The sequence below is a fragment of the Ammospiza caudacuta genome, chromosome 6 (genome assembly GCF_027887145.1).
Source record: "Ammospiza caudacuta isolate bAmmCau1 chromosome 6, bAmmCau1.pri, whole genome shotgun sequence".
NCBI lineage: Eukaryota > Metazoa > Chordata > Aves > Passeriformes > Passerellidae > Ammospiza > Ammospiza caudacuta.
In genome coordinates this window covers 25,146,755-25,165,957 of record NC_080598.1, presented here as the reverse complement: position 1 = coordinate 25,165,957, position 19,203 = coordinate 25,146,755, and the positions used below count along the sequence as shown (strand labels likewise).

The 19,203-nt window shown below is 42.0% G+C and overlaps 1 protein-coding gene across 1 annotated transcript; it reads right to left on the bottom strand.

Moving 5' to 3' along the window:
* Positions 1 to 1,722: 1,722 nt before the first annotated feature.
* API5 (apoptosis inhibitor 5) lies at positions 1,723 to 18,892 on the bottom strand. The gene is made up of 14 exons (XM_058807910.1): positions 18,666 to 18,892; positions 14,987 to 15,148; positions 14,110 to 14,203; positions 13,096 to 13,161; positions 12,587 to 12,738; positions 11,035 to 11,241; positions 10,408 to 10,512; positions 9,628 to 9,717; positions 8,872 to 9,053; positions 7,640 to 7,733; positions 7,080 to 7,136; positions 5,952 to 6,028; positions 5,479 to 5,615; positions 1,723 to 3,871 (listed from the first exon to the last, which is right to left on the bottom strand). The coding sequence occupies exons 1-14, from the start codon at positions 18,732 to 18,734 to the stop codon at positions 3,792 to 3,794; spliced, it is 1,572 nt and encodes a 523-aa protein (XP_058663893.1). The 5' UTR covers positions 18,735 to 18,892; the 3' UTR covers positions 1,723 to 3,791.
* Positions 18,893 to 19,203: the final 311 nt, after the last annotated feature.

Here is a 19,203-nt window from a genome sequence, read left to right as displayed (position 1 = left end):
TTTGGGAGCGGGCGGTGCCGCGCGCTCGGCCCGGTGTGGCAGCGCCGGAGGGGCGGAGCGGGGCGGGGGCGGGGGCGGGGGCGGGGGCGGGGGCGGGGGCGGGGGCGGGCCCGGGTCGGTGCCTGAGGCGGCGCTGGGAGCCCCCGGCTGGAGCCCTCTCAGTCCTGAAGCAGCCCCAGCAGTCCTGGGCTGAAGGGGCCAGCAGCGGGAGCGGGACCGTGGAGCACCGTTAGAGCACCGCGCACCGACTGCCCCGCGCGGGGAACCGGGCCCGGCCAACGGCGTCTTCCCGCAGCCCTGGCAGCCTCCGGTAACGGCCGAGCTGCTGCCCCGAGCACAAGGCCGGCGTTAAATGCCAACCAGCGCCGTGTGGCGACACGCGGAATTTCGATTTAAAAGAGGTGATTTTTGTCCGGGGCACTGGAACATTTGCCACGACGGGTCGAGGGAACGACTTTGTGGCCAGCTCAAACCAAGGCGTACCTGCAGCCATGCACACACAGTTAATGCCAGCCTTCCCGGGAGCTGGCTGAAGAGAGCTCTGAAGGCCACATCCCTTCTAATGCTTTCCAGTTACACAGCAAAACCTGAACTTTCCTTTTCCTGTTCTAGTTGACAGTAAATACCAACCCAGCAGCGGGAGCCTGTTTCCCCAGTACCGAGAGAAATCTAAAAGCTGCCACGTTCAAATGTTGATCTGTTCAATCTTTCTGCAGTCCAGCTTCTTGGGAACATCAAACTTCCCAGCGCCTATTAAACAGTAATATTTGTTTGCAACTCAAACTCATTAAGTAGAAACAAGAACAAGGTTACAAAATGGTGTGTCAGTGGCTCAACGGATTTGGTTTCTATCAGCCTAGAGAAAATACAGCACAAGTACCATAGTTCCTTACTGCTGCCAGAGTTTTCAAATCAGGCACATTAGATTCCACAAAAACCCCTAGGCTGCCCTTCCAAGTGGCTCTTGCTTATTAAAAATGTCAGGAAAATCCACAAACACCCGAGGTTATGTCCAAAAAGGAAAGAGGAGTCCTGCAACTTTATTCCAGGAAAAGGAGAGTCCACTGAGGCACACAGCCGTGGGGTTTTCTCTCTAGGGGTTTATCCCAAACTGGCTGCATGTTGCCCTCTTCTTTTCCCCACTGGCTGAGGTACCTGGAAGGTACAGCCTTCCTGAACTGCCTTCCATATATTCCTCCCTTGAACCTGCCATTCTACAGCGAAGTTCAGAAACTCAGGTTTGTGCACACCCTTGTCTGTTTCAGGAGCCAAGCTGCCTGGGCTCCAACAAACCTGCTGCCCAAAGTTAGCAGAGACACTGGGATCCATTTCAGAGATGTTAACACCCACACCTTCATCCATCAAATTGTTTGTAAACATTAGCTTTCCTCTCATAAGTTACTAAAAAACTGTATCACACTGTCAACATCGAGGAGCTTGAGTAAGACAATGATGGACTCCTTTTCACCAAATTTCCAAATAAGATGTAAATGTGCAGCTTTTGCCAAATATTTAAATTCCCCCTCAAAATTCCACATTTGAAAGTTAAATTACTTAAAACTTGAAACAGTTAATGCAGTCTAATTATGATTCCTTAGTGGTAAACAACGTTCTGCATCTACAGCAACTTAAGGAGTAACTGAACTACAACGAAAAGGTACCACAGAACTTTTACTAAGGTGCCACAATACTGCAGAGTAACTGTGAAACAATGAGCCAAACAAAATTACAAAATGAATTTATTCCAAAGCTGTAAGGGAACATTTACAATTCAACAAGATGGTAAACAGGTGTTTCCACAAGAACTCACTATGTTAAAATTAGATAGGAAATTGGGGAAAAATGATCTAACTACTTCTGAGGCCACAAGAGCTTTGCACATCACCTCTGAAGTACAGGAGTCACACAAAGAAAACTCACCCAAAATTCAGTGAGAAAAGCAGCTGCTAGTACCTAGTTACTAGTCTAAATACAAGCTGTGTTTAGGCTTTGGGATTACATTATTAAATCCCCTCAAAATACCAATTATAGCCACAAGTGCAAAATGTCTTTTTCCTTATTTTTCCTCCCAGTAGAAGCTTATTACATATCTAGTGCCTATTTTCAGAGTGACATTTTGACCTGACAAATTTCTTCAAAGCTTTTAGCCAAGTTTCATGGTTTTAATGACAAATCAGAGTTTAGCAGCTGGCATGTAACAAGAAATACAGTCAGCTCACATGTCCTGGAATGTCCAAAGTTTCCTACCTACTGCTGCAGAGTTCAGCAAAAACAGACTTTCAATTTAGCATCCTCAACAATGTTTCTAACTTTGACATAATTTTGGTATTCTGGCCTTCTGATTGTAGTGATAAATATTAAAGAGTGTTAATGAAAACACCTGAATGAGATTCACAAGCAAATACAAAAGCAACTAGGGTGGGGAAACATCACCTTTTGTGGATATCACCGGGCAAAAAAAAAGGAAGATAAGAAGTATTCACTCTTCTAAAGCCTAAGGTATTTTACATCAACATGCTCTGGAACACTTAATTAAAATTCTTTTCCTGTTTTGACTTCTTTTTACTATATACTAATTCCTTTACAATGTTGAATGACCTGAGAAGTTAAAATTTTGAGCAGTGAGAATAAAAAAAACAAAACAACATTGTGCTCTTACATTGTATTTTCCAGGTGCACATCAGTAAATAAAAATCTCAAGTTGCTATGGAAAAAATAGCATGGAATTGTTAACTTTTCCACCTGAATTGAACTACGTAGCTGGAATTTTTCAATGTTACCCAAAATACAGTTTTATTTATATATTTTTAAATGCAACTATTGGTTAAAAAAAAGAACCAAAACACACACACACAAAAATCACAAAACAAGAAAAACCAACCAACCAGCCCACCCTCAAGTGCCAACTAATCCAGAAATCTGCATAAAACAGAAAAGAGCCAGAAACATCTATGGTCCAGCTCCAGTCTGTGAAGCTTAATCACTGCATCAGTCTTTACCCATTCCTGAAATAATTCGTCATTTATTGTTTTGGTTTTTTATGCTATTCATTTACTGAGATTTCACGGCATAACTATATGCACATATTCATATTAAACATTAAAAATTAATTTTCAAAACATCACTTTTGTATTACAATGCACGGAGAAGAGTAAGATGTGCAAACCAAAATATGCCACATTCTCCACGTCTCTAAGTAAGAATGCTTCATGCTACAAGCAGAACAGATTTCCAGCCATGTTGCAAACTTTAAAAAAACAGCATGTATTTAATTCAATTCAATTAAAGAAAGTAAATCAAAGTAAATTTAACAATGGTACTCTTCTCCACATATTGCAAAATATGGTTACAGATGAGGAAAGGATTACTTCAGCTGCTAAGCTTATCTAACACATATCTCGGTTGTCATGCCTTTCCTGTCCATTAATTAATACATAAACTCAATTATATATTTCAGTTATGTAGTAGCTGACTTTTAGGTTAATTTACAAACTGTCAAGATGCAGCTTTTGATGAAACATCTATGCTCTTTTCCAATTTTGAATCTTGAAGACACTTCAAAAGTAAGAACCCAAAACTGCTGACTGTAAGCATCCAAAAATACAGTTGTAGTTTCACTATGGACAAGTTGTAGTCCGTTAGAAAAGTAGATCATACATACAAAGGTATAAAGAACATTTAAGTCAGTCTCAATGGAAGGCAGTCTTTGAAGAAAACAATGCTCCAAGCAAACTTGCTGAGTAGCACTTTCACTTCAGCCCTTCAGGGGCATGCAAGATTTAGCAGTCTTCTCAGTAGATTCTTCCTCGGCTGCGATTGCCACGTCCTCCCCAGCCTCTTCCTCGTCCACCCCGGAAACCACCTCTTTGCTCTGAAATAAAGAGTCACAACTTTTCAGGAAGGTTTTATGCTGTATACAGATCCAAACTGAACAGCAAGATCTGGAGGTTCTGGAGGGTAACTTCAGTCTCTGAGGCTATGCCTCCTTATGGGCCATGAGATTGCTGAGTTATTTTCTGATGGAAAATGGACCCTGCTGACTTTTAAAAGGAGGTCAGGAGAATGAGCCCATCCAAATAAAGTGGAGCCTTTCTGCATACTAATACTGTGATACATAACTGTCCCTGTAATTTAGGACTATATTTGGGCCAATCTATCACCACAGATAGAAAGCTGGCTGCCTAGCTCTTCCTTCTGTTCAATAACACAATATTAACCTTGAGGTGTTGCTCTAACTTGCTACTAGTGATTTTATAAAACTATGGAAAACCAGAACTTTGTCTTTCTCTCTGTCCTTTCCTATCCTTAAGTTACCACCAGCATACTATTCTTTTTTTCTGGGGCTGATATCATCATTCAGTCACAAATCCTAGCTAGACATGGATACCACACAAACTATTTGATACTGTAGAAAGTTTTTCCTTTCTCTTTGTTAAGAAAATATCTGATCACAGCAAAAAATCACCCAATAACACAAAACTTAATAAGTTTATATAGTTTCTTTGGATTTGTTTGAAGGCGTACCAAACCCTCATTCCCCTTTCATGATTTCTCTTCATGAATAGTCTTAAAATACAGTTTATATTAATCTACAGAGAGAACTTCATGCTGGTTTTAAAGACTACAGAAATCAGGAGCTGACTGACTAGGCTGAAGCATCTCATTAACAAGAAACAGTAGCAAGTAATAAAACATTTCTGGCTGAATGCTTCCCAATCTTTAGACCTGCAGGATTACAAGCTTATCTTAAAAGACACAGGTGTGTCACCTGATGTCTAGAATAAGGAATTTTCAGATGGTGTTATCTCTTCTCTTAGCTTTATATATCTGCCAAAGCTTTATAATAGTTTTTCAACTCATGGCTGTGGGTGACAATTTGTCATAGCAGGCTCTTTACTTGCCAGAGGTAGGACCAATGGGCCTATAGGAAAGACAGGAACGGGCTGCTGCCATTGCTGGTCCTACTCATTCAGTCTGCAACTGCTCTTGTGCTTCACCCGAAAACATGACTCGCAGAAAGGCAGATTCAGTGTGACTGGGAGCACGAGGATATAACTGTGTGCATGCACAGTGAACTGGCAACTCTCAGAACTTCTGGATCAGGTCTGCAACATCAGCAGTGGCTGTAATAGGCATGCAGCACAGGCCAAGTCGTATGACAGGAGGTGACCCAGCTCTGCCATCTCCTGCAACTGGCCTGTTCAATGGGAAACTGGTGCACTGTGTGTCATAACAGAGAACACAACAGTTCAATTACTAACTCTAGGTATTAAAACACTACTAAAACTAACTTGCAAATGACTTAAGTCATAGGCTGGTAACATTCAAACACTACAATACATCAACAGCTAGGAAGAGACCAGCACAAACAAAAATTCATGGCAGTACAATTTGATCTTCCATGAAAGTGATATTTATTCACCCCAGCCCAAGACACAACTGTCACTAGACAAAGTTTTTCCAAGCTGCATAACTTACCGTAAGAAAAACTACCCAGGTTACTGCTGTATTTTCCACTGGGAGGATTGTATATTTGCCTGGCATCTCTTTTTGGTCCTGCTGAAGCTTTCTTTGGGGGTGAACTTGAAGTTGTATCTTCACTTGCTCTTTTTTGACTGACAGAAGAAGACAAAAACATATCATTACACCCCTATGGTGACAAGTACACTAATAGTAGCTCAGCCACAAAGATTAACCACTGGAAGCCAGCAGCAGCCAATGATGATGCCCTGAATAACAGTGTCTCAGAAGAGCCTCCAGTCGATTGTCTTAATATCTCTAAACCAAGACTAAGAGCATCTCTCCACTGCCACAGGATGGGTGTTATTTCTGATGCGAAACTTTTAGCTCACCTGCTGTCTATATTGTACAGACACAGCTTGGAAGGTTAATTTTTACTGTTTACAAAATAAACCCCACTGTTTTTCTTTTATTGTATGAAGAACCCTTACCTTGCATCTGCCTTCTGTACTGGTTTCCAGGACAATGTAACTGTACTTTTGTAAGAAGGAGGAATGTGGAAGAGATCCTATGGATGCAGAAAAGGACAGTTTATTCTACAGTTAAATTTATGTTGATTGCACTTCAAAATTTCAGCTACTTACTTACTAGACTCCAGAATAACCACTACTTTCCAATAATTTTAAACCCTTTAGTCCCATGGCAGAGAGAGAAGGCAGTAGAACACTGCCTTATCTGGCTGCCTTTACTAGGAAATTCAAGTAGGATTTATCTTAGCAGTGTAGTGTCTTACACTGACCAAACAGAGAATCATACACTAGGTTGGGTTGGAAGGATGCTTAAATGCCATCTACTTCAATGACCCTGCAATGAGCTGGGACATCTTCCACTACACCAGGTTGCTCAGACACCTATCTAATCCAGCCTTGAATGTTCCAAGGAATGGGGCATCTGCAGAGAAAGCCCAGGACTTCTGTCCTTCCCTGCGCACATCAAGCACCTTACAATGAACTACAGTGGCTCCTGCTGGAAGACATCTGATATCCCTATGATGGTACAAGACAGGCTTCTCAATATGGTGGGCCAAGTTTTTGGTTCATTGTGGGAAGTGAGAGTGAAGAAAGAGAGGAAAAGGGGGTTAGAAGAAATCAGAATGGTTTCATGGGCTCCAGATGAAAGTCTATTTCTTGCAGCCCAACTCTTCTAGGTGTTTTGGAGAAACAGGTTCTATGCAGAAGCTTGCTTTGCCTCCTCCCTCCTTTAGATCTCCTTGCATGTCTCTGAACTATTGCATACTCCTCACTGACACTGCAGGAAAGGGAAATGACAAGAAAATCCAGAGACCCCTAAAGAACCAAGGTGGTCTTTTCCTGGGGACAACTAGTACTGTAAGAAAGCGTGTCCACACCCTATCCCAAGAAAATTAGCAGCAAAAGCTAAGCTGCTAGCACGATCAGCAAGATCCACATCTCTTCAGAATAAGTAAAGCAGCACCAACTCTGAGCTGGCTGCCACCAATTAACACAATACCACAAAACAACTTGGTTCAAATCTATTCCTTTCTTCTGCATAGGTTACTCTGCAGTGGGAATTTAGTCCTTCATAATGTGAGAACTTACCTTGATTAAAACATTAATGTTATTGGTTATTTTCAAGGCAACCACTTTAATCTTGTTCTGTAAAAAAAACAGACACCAATGAGCATTTAGTAGCTTTATGCCAACTTCATTACACAAAGCCATAACATTAAACTCATTGCTCTTCCTAGTGAATTGCTATAGTAACAGTGATAGTGAAAGGTGTGTACACTTCCAAGTTTTTATCACAGCTGCTTTTAAGATTCTTGTAGTTTCACACTAACTAGATGCTTTTAATATTCCAGTGTAGTTTCCACTGTGTATTTTTTTTTGTTCAACATATGAAAATCTCCCCTTCAAAACAAAGCACAGAGCACAATTAAACCAAATACATTTGGTGCAGAAAGCAGCTAAAAGTCAAAACTAGATCATCTTCACTTGCAAAATGTAGCATAAGGTAACATGCACTTGGCAATAATGTTAGCACTATTATTCCCTTAATGTATTTGCATACTTAAAACTGACTGTAGCCTATTAATGTGTGCCAACAGTTCTTTCAGTAAGCTCAATTAGAAAAATCCGAATTCGTGAACAATTCTTACCTCCTCTGTTTTCAAAGCTTCTCCTGTTTTTCCTTGAAGTGCCAGACGAAGCTGTCGGATATACACCTGCAGTCCTCGAGCAAAATACTGTAGCCTAAAACATTTAAAAGCAATCCCTTAGTAAAATTCACCCAGTCCTGTAGAAATAAAAGCATAAGCAAAGGGAAGCTGTAATATTGTTTCTTCCCCTTCAGGAAAAATGCTCAAGTAAGACTTCCATCAATCTGATTTGTGCTTCTTTAGCATCCAGACAATAATTCACACCTCTGTAGAGTCAGAGAATTACAAAGGTTGGAAGAGACCTACAGGATCAAACTAATCCAACTGTCACACCTACACCATACCCAAGTGCCACATCCAGATGCCTCTTGAACACTTCCTGAGACAGTGATTCCACTACCTCCCAGGGCAACTTATTCCAGTGCCCAACCACTCCTCCAGTAAAATTTTTTTCTCTGGTATCTAATCTGATCCTTCTCCTGGTGCAACATGAGACCATTTCCTCATCCTTTCAGTTGAGACATGTCAGAAGAGACCGACTCCTACCTCACTACAACCTCCAGTCAGGTAGCTGTAGAGGGCAATGAGGTCCTCTCTGAGCCTCCTTTTCTCCAGACTAAACAGCCCCTACTCCCTCGGCCACTCCTCCTGAGACTTGTGCTCCAGACCCTTCCCCAACTCCACTGCCCTTCTTTGGATGCACTCCAGCACCTCAATGTCCTTTCTGAAGTGAGGTGAGGCATCACCAGTGTCGAGTACAGGGGGACAATCACTGCCCTGGTCCTGCTGGCCTCTTGATACTGGTCTAGATGTCACTGGCCTCTCAGCCACCTGGGCACACTGCTGGCTCACACCCAGCTGGCTGCCAACCAGCACCTCCAAGCCCCTTTCTGCTGATCAGCTCTCAAAGCACTCTGGCCCAAGGCTGCAGTGCCACATGGGGTTGTTGTGACCCAGCACGCCACCTTACTAAATCTTATGCAGCTGTCCTTAGCCCATCGATTCAGCCTGTCCAAAACCCTCTGCAGAGCCTTCCTACCTTTCAGCTGATCAACACTCCCACTCAACTTGGTGTTGCCCACAAACTTACTGAGGATGCAGCCAATCTCCTCAGTCAATTGCTAAAGATGTTGAATAGAACGGGCCCCAGTACTGAGCCCCGAGGAACTCCACTAACATTTTTTAATAAATACCTTGTAACATAACATTAACACTTGCCTCTAAACCATTACCTGATTTTGAAGTCTTTCAATTTCTCTGCATTCAGCTTGGCTGTGAGGAAGTCCGGAAGTTTGCGACCTAGCTGATGGAAGCTATACAATAAACACTCCACATAACTGAATTGCAACTTGGGCTCTTCATTGCCAGCATTTTCCCCATTTTCTGCTTCCTCTGGTGGGAGTGGCATATACTCCTGAAGAACAGAAAGGAAAACAAATGCATGAGACACATTTATGCTGAATGACTGCTCTTTCACAGTGTTTGAATTGCATGGTTTATCTGTGCTGACAATTTAAGAAGTATCCACCATCTCTATACTAATGGATGAAGTACTGAATAAAGTCGTGGTGTAGGTGGTTTACCTACACTTCTGTGACTTGACTCAGAGGAAATACTATGGTGGCACAACTGCCACAGGAAGCAATAATGTACTGCACCAATGCTTCTGAAATAGTGCTGAATTTGCTTAGAATTGTCAGTGCAGATACAGTGTTTAATGACATCAACATGAGTCTCTCATGACTATGAAATTTAAAAAGAAACACTCATTAATTTACATGACTAAAAACATTATTCAGGTAACAGCTCTCTACCTACAAAGGCTTTAAATGGCAAAATTATGTTCAACATTCTATCAGTGGACAGGACCATCTCTGAAATAGCCACTTCAGAAAAAGAATAAAGAGATGAATACATAAAAATAACTTGTTTTGATGAAAACTTAATTTCTTAGTGTTTTACATTAATAAAAACTGAATTAGTCTTACCAGCAATTTATCAAACAGCTTCTTCAAATTTGATTCAAGCTTTTCCATATCACCACAAAATGAACTCATTTCAGCAAGAAGCTTCAAGACCTACACATAAGGATAGCCATGTTTTTGTGTGTTAACTGAAAGTAGACAAGCTTAACATTCAACCTGAAATCAATTATCACATCACAGTGATGGCTGTCACAGTAGAGGCCAGCTATTACAACTAAACCCCTCCCAAAACAGCAGGAAGCAATTCAAGGAAGAACATGCCTAATTTGTTTTTCCTGTCTGTAAAGAGAAACACGGGTTTGCATGTCTAATCCCAACAAGCATTAGTCAACAAGTAAACAAAACTTAATCTCCCACATCTGCAGCACAGCTCACCTTCAAGTGAGAGCCACAGAGATCTACTGAAGCTGTAGCACTGATTAATGTAAACAAAATTACAGACATTGAGCCACTCCCTTAGGAGGCTAAATTAGCCCAAACTGTGCAGCCATCATTTCAGTAAATGCTATGTGCTTAAGCAAAAATTGAGAGTAATATAAAAATGATTACACTGATCTACTTATTCTACCTTGCTTCAAAAGCTTGGGACAGATGACGCATGCTTTAAAAGGCAATGCCCAGTCATGCCTCAAAAGAGCAAATGTTTTTTCTAGTGCAGCTACTTTTCCTACAAGCCAAAAAATGAAAACTACTTGAGGAAAGAGCCTGTGATTTTTAAAATAGGGGTCTTTATCTAGGATGGTTATTTTTCACTATTTGAAAGACATTTTAGCTTTGGCTTACCTCTAACTGGATATCAAGACCCTCCACCAGAGTAGTCAAAGAGCTGAGGTTTGGCAGAACATGCTCACAGAAATAAGTAACAAATTTTGTGGAATGAACATTTTTCTGAAAAATAAAAACAAACCCACAAACAAACAATCACACTTAACTCATGTTAGTCTTAAATCTGAAGGGGCTAAATGTTTTTCTCCCATCACCCCTCCACCCTTATAAATGCTGCCTCACAGTTGTACCTTAAAGCTTTATGAAACTTTCCTCTTATTCCTAAGACCTTGCAGGTAGCCTAAATTCAGAGGATGACCACAAAGCAGCTGAAAAGATTGCTTGCAACCCAAGAATAGGCCCTTAAGCTCTGCAATTGCCTGGCACTAGACTTGAAATAATCAAATGAATACAAAATAATGTGAAAATCTTGTCATAATTCACTGTAACAGCTTAAATTTGAAAAGAGAAGAGGAAAACACGAAGTATCTTTGTGTTTGGAGGCTTTAAGGATGTTTTCCAGCATTTGCATACATTAGAGGTTAAAGGTGGTAAGTACTGATTTGTGGTCTTTCAAACATAACCATTGGGAACACTAAAGCCAAGCTCCAGCCATTAACTCATGCACAGCACACAAACACATACTGAGAACAGGGGCACTGCCTGCCGAGTGCACTGCAGCAGTCTGTCCACGCAGTCCGTATCTGAGGGATTGAACGTCTGTTCCAGGTCAGCCTGCTCAGCCACCAGCTCCACCAGCTGCTGTCTCCCACTGACTGTCTGCAAGCTTTTCAATCCAGACAATATTTTCATGAACAGAACAAATTCCTCGCCTGTCACATCTTCCAGAACCTTAAGAGAAAATCAGAAAACGTATTTTTGTGGTGGCAATTTGCAAGCCTCCAAGTCAAACCTACTGGATTTGAAAAGGTAAAGTATGCAAATATTTAGCATTTAAATTTAACACTTAGTAATTTAAAAACACAAGTTTGAAGGAACACATGAAAACATTCAGTATAATTGAATGCACCTACAAATCAAAGCCGTTGTCATCAAGTTGTGCATAGGAAACAGGTTTTTTAACTCTAAAAGAAATATTTGTTGAGAACAAACTTCTATCTAACAAAAATCAAATGCTTCAGGCAGAAAAAAATGTTAAACAAGTATCTACTCATTACTGGTTTAAAACTTTTTGCATCTTTCTCAACTTAGGGAATGCATGGAAATCTCCTAAGATTCTACAAAGACAAATGCCAAGTCCTGCACCTGGGATGAAGCAACTTCCCTGCATCAGCACATGCAGGGGATGTTCTGGCTGGGGAACTGCTCTGCTGAGAAGACTGAGGGGTCTGGGGGACAGCAGGCTGAACACCAGTGACAGCACCATACCCTGCCTGACAAGCAGTGCTCTGGGCTAAGGACAAGAGCACAGACCAAGGGAAACAAAGGGACAGAAGATTGACAGGTCCTTGGCTGGGCCCTCATCTGACCAAATCTGGAGTACTGCACCTGGTGCTGGGCTCTCCTGTATGAGGAAGTGCTTGATAAGCTTTACGAAGGTAAATCAACAAGGTGATCTGTGTATAGAGCACATGAGCTATGAAGGGAACCTAAGGCAATCAGGTTTTTCCAGCCTAAAGGAAGAGACCTGTATGTGGGTGGAGCAAACTAACTAACTAATCTTCCAACACTTCAGAGCAAGACACTGCCCATAGCAGCCAGGTTCTTTGATGAGATGGACATGGTCAAAATGAAACAATGACACAAAACTAAAATGGGAGGTTTCAACTGGATAGAGGGAAAAAAAAACATCTCTTGAGGACAACTGAACATTGAAGCTGGTTGCCCAGAGAGGACAGGATCTCTCCTTCATAGGAGGTTTTCAAAAACCAACTAGAAAAAGCACCAGGAAGTCTGATGAGAATTCAGCTGAGCATGATTCCCTGAGCTGAACAATCTCTCAAAGACCCTTCCTAATGCGAATGATTGGGTCAATTTCTAATCAAAGTCACTCCTACAAAATTAGAAGACCCATGATTTTAACATTACCACAAAAAAAATGCTGCAAACTTTGGAGTATCAGAATAGATAAGTACAAGATCACATTTGTACAATGCTCGAACAGACCTCCAAAGCAACACCAATGACAAGGGATGGTTGAACAATACTTGAATTTGAACCGAAATCAAACTCTCACCTTCTTTGATTCAGTCAATATGAACTCCTCCACCTCCTTTGTCATCACTTCCTCTGGTAAGGTTTTCAGTTTTGTAGAAAGGAACTTAATGGCTCTCTCCCTCACAATATCCTCTCCCTGAAGAATCTGACTGAATAAACCTCCCAAAGTCCCTGAATGAAGAATAAATTGGGTAACACAAATTATTTCAGAAGTTATGACTTGGACCATTTACACAGAAAGAAGAAGTTTCCTCTTTTAATATTCCATGAAACATTTTAAAATAAATGCTATACTAACTTAAAAAAATAGTTTTCATATATCTTCACATAAAAATTCACACTCTTTTATTAGTCTGCATAATTCAGATCCACAGTTATAAAGTTCAGTACTGCTTGCAAAACCAAACAATTAGTGTGCATCTCACTTTCACACTGTACTAACAAGATACAAAATTGAGTCCTGTTCTAATCCTACTACAGATTGCAAAGTATTAATAAAAGCCATGTATAGAAAAACCTGTCCTTTACCTTTAGCATCCATCTTAAATATACTGAGCAAGGCATTGTTCACCAAATTGAATTCTGCAGAATCATCTGGAGAGAGAAAAAAGTTCATACACATACACTTGAAATGGAAAGGGAAGGGCAGAAAACCAAAAAGGCTAATACTGCACAAGAATTCTGTCCTCAGCATTTACCTATAAACAACATAACCTGTATTTTTAAAAACTATTAGAGTGAGGAAGTTCAAAGCCATTATTATGGAAGTTGGAAGCAAAAGAAAAGCTATTTGTCATTTTAGTCTCCCTACCAAAACTAAAACTTAAAACTTGATAGGACTGAAAACTTGAAGGGAAGTTATTAATCTATATACTTAGTTATTTTAATAAACAAGCTTTCATTTAAATAATGTAAAATACATAGTTATTTATTTTTAAACTCATTATTAATCTACAGTATTTCTCTCTTAAACTAAATGAAGGAATGCATAAATCTCAAAAAACCCAAACCAAAACCTTCTTGAGAAGCCCAGAGTCTTAACCATGGAGTTTTAACAGAAGTTTAAACACCTAATATTTAGTACTTTATAACTTACTGAGATTAAATGTATATTAAATTCTGAATTTACCCCGAAAATATTTATTTTGCACCAAAAATGCAACTGTATGGGACAAAATGCCCTCAGGCCTTTTCAGGTTCTAGAAACTGGATCACAAATTCAGTAAATCTTTTTCAGAAAGCAATTTGCTGCAGTCTATAACTGGAAGGTTTCCTCCACCATGCCTTTTTCTACAGATGTTTCTTTCAGAGAACTTGAATGAAAAAAAAAATTGTTTTATCTAAAAGAAAGATTTTTGGTTTTGATTAGAATAATTAGTGCCCTTTCAGCCTAACTGTACAGCAAATATAAAGCAGAAGAAAACACAAGAAGGACGTGAACAGCACTGGGATAAATTATGAATCAATGAAAAATGTTCTACAGAAGCAAAACTGTATACATATCTAGGTGTGCCATGAGACAAGCCAGCACGTGTCTCCCACCTGACTGCAGAAGCTGGGTCAGTATGTCTGCTACCCGAGGAAGGTTATCTCCAGTGGCAAACTGAGGCAGTTCCTTGATTGCTTGTCGACGGATCTGTTAAAATTGTCAATAATGTGGAAATTAAAAAATGTTTAAACTTTCAGGAATTACATAACACCCCAAATCCCCCTATTTTGGCATATTTATGAAGTAAATAACGTATTTTTCTTAGAGCTAGGCAGCACTGAAGAAAAATCAAATTCAAACAGTACTTCTGTTCACAAAATCATTCATATGAACAACAAAATAAAGGCTAGAATGTGTGTTATTAAGGAGTTTTATTTGCTGACAGGAAGGACAGTTCTACAGTTGTACATATGGCAGGGATAAACTCTAGAGTTTGTTCCCAGCACTGAAAAATCCTTGAATGATCTGTCCAAATCCCTTAAGACCTGATGAACAGAAATGCTTCAAAGGTACAGCTTCTACCAGCACAGAAGCAGCATGAAGCATCTCAAGAAGCACAACAGTCAGAATCACATCCCTGTGGTTCTCAGGTGCAAACAAGATTCTGTCTCCCAGCAGTATTTATCAGAATCAATTACAACAAAGTGCGTTTTGATAGGAAGCCATGTAAATGCTATTCAAATAAACTGTAAGTTTCTTCCTACAGACCTATTCCTTCGATTAGTGGTGGGAGCTAAAGAAGATAAATGAAAACTGATGCATCTTCCCAAACCATCACACAATGAATTAAATGCCAGAATACAATTAAATTTATGTTTTCCAAAGACCAACCTTGCCCTCCCGAAAGACACAGCCCATTAAACAAAAAGAGAAAAAAACAGCAAAATACAAATTGGAAGTATCAACTTGCTACAAGGTTCTTATTCTTACAGAAACATCTTCATCCTCGCAGAGGTCCAACTGGGCGTTGATAGCTGAGTCAGCTAGTTCAGGAAAATGCTTGAAGAACTTAGGAATGAACTGGGCTGCAAGTCTCTTCTCCTTGGCACCTCCTTTCACACCATCCAAAATCACCTGGTAGGCATCCTTATGCTAAAAGACAAAACCAGAATACATAAATAGAATAAAAATCCTGGCTTCTTCTCAAGACAAGGAAGGACTTTTTTCTCCTAGTCTCTGAAACTATTTAAGTGAACCATACTATACAAGCTCCTTACAAAGGAATATATTTTTCTCCTAGACTGATATAACCATGCCAATTTGGTAATATTTGCCTCTGTTGCCTGGCTTTCACTGTTATTCTGGCTCCTGTCTGTTCAAGCATGTATGGCTCCAGCTGCCGGCCCTAAGGGTAGCACCTCCTGCACACTGGGATTAGATTAGTGCAAGAAATTCTATGATCCCTGCCACTGAACTTGGGCAGTTTTTCAAGAAGTTTCTGCTTTTTGTATGCTCATGGATTCTCTACTTCATGTCTTTGAAGTAGAGATTACAGAAACTGTGCCACTGCAGTAGATCATGAATTCTTATTAACATATATGGTGCTAAAGTATCTTTGGCATCTATTCAGGAAGTTAACTCCACCTGGAATCTCTGCTATGTATTCAGGTAGCTAATCTGGGATGAAATACAGTGCTTGGAAGAACTATTAAGGGAAACTAGACTTTAAAAAAAGCCCAGAAACCTCCAATTTTAAATACAGAAATATCTATTCCAAACACAAGAATAAACACTTCAACAACAGTAAAATTTTCTCTAGCTGCTCCAACTAGAATCACACAGGTGCTTCTGGTTCTGTGCCTGCAGGACCAAAACTTTAAATTAATTGAAGTCTTTGTGGTTAGCTGTGTTTTTGTGAAATAGAGGTCAGCATTATTAGGTACTAGTGGAAATCAGGACCTTCTAAGATTAATTTTCCTTATGGTTGTGAAAAAGAAGGCTTAAAACAGCTTATTCTACTCTGAACAGCAACCCTGACAGCACAGGACACTTTCTTTGCTTTACTTACACTAAATTTCCCAGAGCCACATATGTCATCACCACTACTCCCCATGAAAGTTGTCCTGTAGCAAATACAGATATTAATTTACAAAGCAGTACACTGCCTTAATGTCCTCTAAAGCAAGTCGCATTTTAAAATTTAGTGCCCATGCTCCTGAACCACTCCCTACAGCCTGTTGATAGCTGTGTTGTCAGAATCTAGAGTGGGATACAGATCTGGATGAAAAATAAGCAGTGAAAGAATCAGTTGCCTGGCAGCTGAACCACATCACCACCCAGTTCCCTCTGCAGCTGGGCCAGTGCAGTGCAGTGAGCAGCAAAGGCAGGAATGAGCCAGCACAAACCAGCAATGAAAACACATCAGTACAGACACGGGTTCTCAGGCTGCATGTTAAGAACAAGTTCTGTTGTAGAACATGTAATATAAAACTCAATACATATGAAAAAGCATTCACACAGCACTGGAACAGAGCAGCCTGTGTTCCCTGCATTTGTGTTCCTGTATGCTAATTACTCCTACCATGTAGGAAAATGCAGTTCAGGCAGGAGTTTTTTTATCTGTATCTGGCAGCACGGAATGATCTAGAAAAACCACAGGCAACTACAGCAGCAGTGTGATCCTTCTGTTTTGTGCATTCCCTTCCCATCTGTAACAAAGGAATGTCCTAAGCTGGAGAGAGTGTCCAAACCTTTGCTTTAAATTACTGTTAATTGACCAATCATCCATTAACTTCTCTAGGTTAGTTCTTGAGTCAATTCATGCCCTGCAGTGCCCTGTGCCAAGGTCCACAATGCCTTATGAAGAAATGCTTGTCTTCCTCTTTATTTTCAGCCAGCTTCCTAACACTTTTTTTCAACTTCTCACCTTCATTCCACTTGTGAACACCTCACACCTGAGCACCTTTCTCAACTGAAACACTCTTGGACAAGCTCAGTACTTCTCTTGATGCCATAACTTCTGGTAGTGCCCATGCTCATGCTCAATGTTTTCTTGTTTGAAACAGGGTGACCACGACGTTTTGCAGTAAGAGATCACATTCATGATGTTGTTAAGAGATAATAAAGCATTAAGTGGGATAAAACTGATGAACAAGGAACTCATGGCTTCTCAGAACGCAGGAACTGGAGCCACCAGGCAAGATTATGAAATGACAAATTCAAAGAGGTAACTCCACCACAAAGGTTAACAAAACAATGAAATGTTTTAACACAGAACCTTTATATGCCAGAAGCACACTCAGTTCAACAGAGCACCAGAAAAGTTCACTGAAGAATCACCTCACAAGCTATGCTTGTTACAGAGACACTTCCTCTGGCTCTGGGAACCCAAAAGCTGGAGAGGGGCAAAGCTGGGAGAGTTTTAGGAATCCCCATTCTATACTTACCCTCAGAGGTTCTTACACACCTACCCTGTCATAGGCTGCATTTCTTAACCATGCTGGAGTTTGCTCTGCCTAAGACTGCTCTACCCATTCCTTCCTCACAAAAATCAAAGTGAGATGAACTGTGCTTTTCTAAAGTGGCAAGGTAACAGCATGTTTTACTCTGCAGCTCTCCCTGCAGTTCCCTACATTTTATTTGCACTTTGGTTTCGGCTCTGAGGTGATGTTTTTGCTGGGCTGTCTGCAAGGATGCTTTGTTTCACTAGGGCATAACCACACAAGCAAAGTGAATGGGACCTGAATTAAAACAAAAAAAAACCTTCAACACCCCCCTGCCCCCAACCACCAAAATATTTCTTCTCTTAAAGAACTTTTTAAGTGACATTGTACAGCAGTGTTCTCATTTAGTTTAAAATCCACGGTTAGATACAGATATGGTAAAACTACTTTCCTACTTATTGACATTACGACCAAAAGGAAAAAAAAGTATCTTCTGCTTTTTCAGGGGGCCATTTTGGAAAATAAGGGACTAATACAATTCCAAAACTAGTTGTAACTAACATTAATATTTTCTACTGGTAATATTCTAAGTCATCCTCTTTTCTTGAATAATTCAGTAATGGTGTAAACAAATGGCAGATCTTACCAAAATTTTACAGAAAAAATATTTCTCAGTCTTGAGGGTCGACCTTACGTTCTTGCCTCAAGGAAGAAGGTAAAGGGCTACAGGCAGCTTTCAAACCATACCAGACTTCACCTTCCCTCAGCAAGCCTTTTAGCAAGACAGCCTGCCAGACGCCCTCCAGACCTGCAAGTGCGCTGCATCTGCAAGTGCGGTGTCAAAGACTTCAAGGCCCGAATTCGCAAGGCGAAACTCCCCGCCCCCTTGGAAAAAACATATTTGACTCTAGCTAAGAACCGGCTAATATCCGAGACGCCGCATTAACAGGAAAGCTGCCGACAGGACGCGGATGCTGCAAAAGCGACGGGAGCCACTGCGGTCCTGGCAGATCCGCGGGCGCGCTGTTCATTTTTACCCGCCCTGCGCCGCCGGCCTGAGGAAACCCACCCGAGCACAGCCCCGGGGCTCCCGGCTGTGCGGCGAGGCGAGGAGCCCCTCTGACGGCACCCTGGCCCGCCAGCCCCCCTCGGCCCGGAACTCCCCGCCGTGGCGCTACGCAAGCCCGAGGCCTAACAAGGCCTTGCAGGCCGCAGCCACACCGCACCTGGCCCGCCGTCTCCGTGGCGTCCGCCAGGATGCCGTAGTTGCGGTAGAGCTCCTCCACGGTGGGCATGGCGCGGCGTGGAAGGGGCAGAGCCACCGAAACACCGAACCCGCCACTGACGACGCCGCCGCCGCTCCGGCCGCCGCTCCCGCTCGGTCCGCGTCGTCAGCACCAGCGAGGCGCCAGTCCCGGAGCGGCCGTGCGCCGCTGCCTGCGCGCCGCCCCCTGGCGGTGGGAGGTGGCACTGCAGGGCCGGGAGCCGCGGGAGCCAAAGGCGGAGCGGGGCGGGATCGGGGCTGGGGCCGGGGCCGCCCCCGACGGGCCGCGCTTCCGCAACGCCCGGCCCTAGCGGCTGCTCCCCGGGCCCTGCGTTACGTGCCCGGCCCTAGCGGCTGCTCCCCGGGCCCTGCGTTACGTGCCCGGCCCTAGCGGCTGCTCCCCGGACCCTGCGTTATCCGCCCCGCTGCAGGCTCGGGCAGGGGCCGCGCTACGGGGTGCGTTCTTGTGCTCACAGATGCGCCATGGCCTTCACCTCTTG

Excerpts from the sequence above, each read along its gene's own strand:
- API5 (XM_058807910.1), bottom strand. The coding sequence starts at position 18,734 with ATGCCCACCGTGGAGGAGCTCTACCGCAACTACGGCATCCTGGCGGAC. Across the intron at positions 10,513-11,034 it reads AGGCAGTGCCCCTGTTCTCA|AAAAATGTTCATTCCACAAA; the intron begins GTATGTGTTTGT and ends TTTATTTTTCAG. Across the intron at positions 7,734-8,871 it reads TTGAAAGACTTCAAAATCAG|GCTACAGTATTTTGCTCGAG; the intron begins GTAATGGTTTAG and ends TAAATGTTTTAG.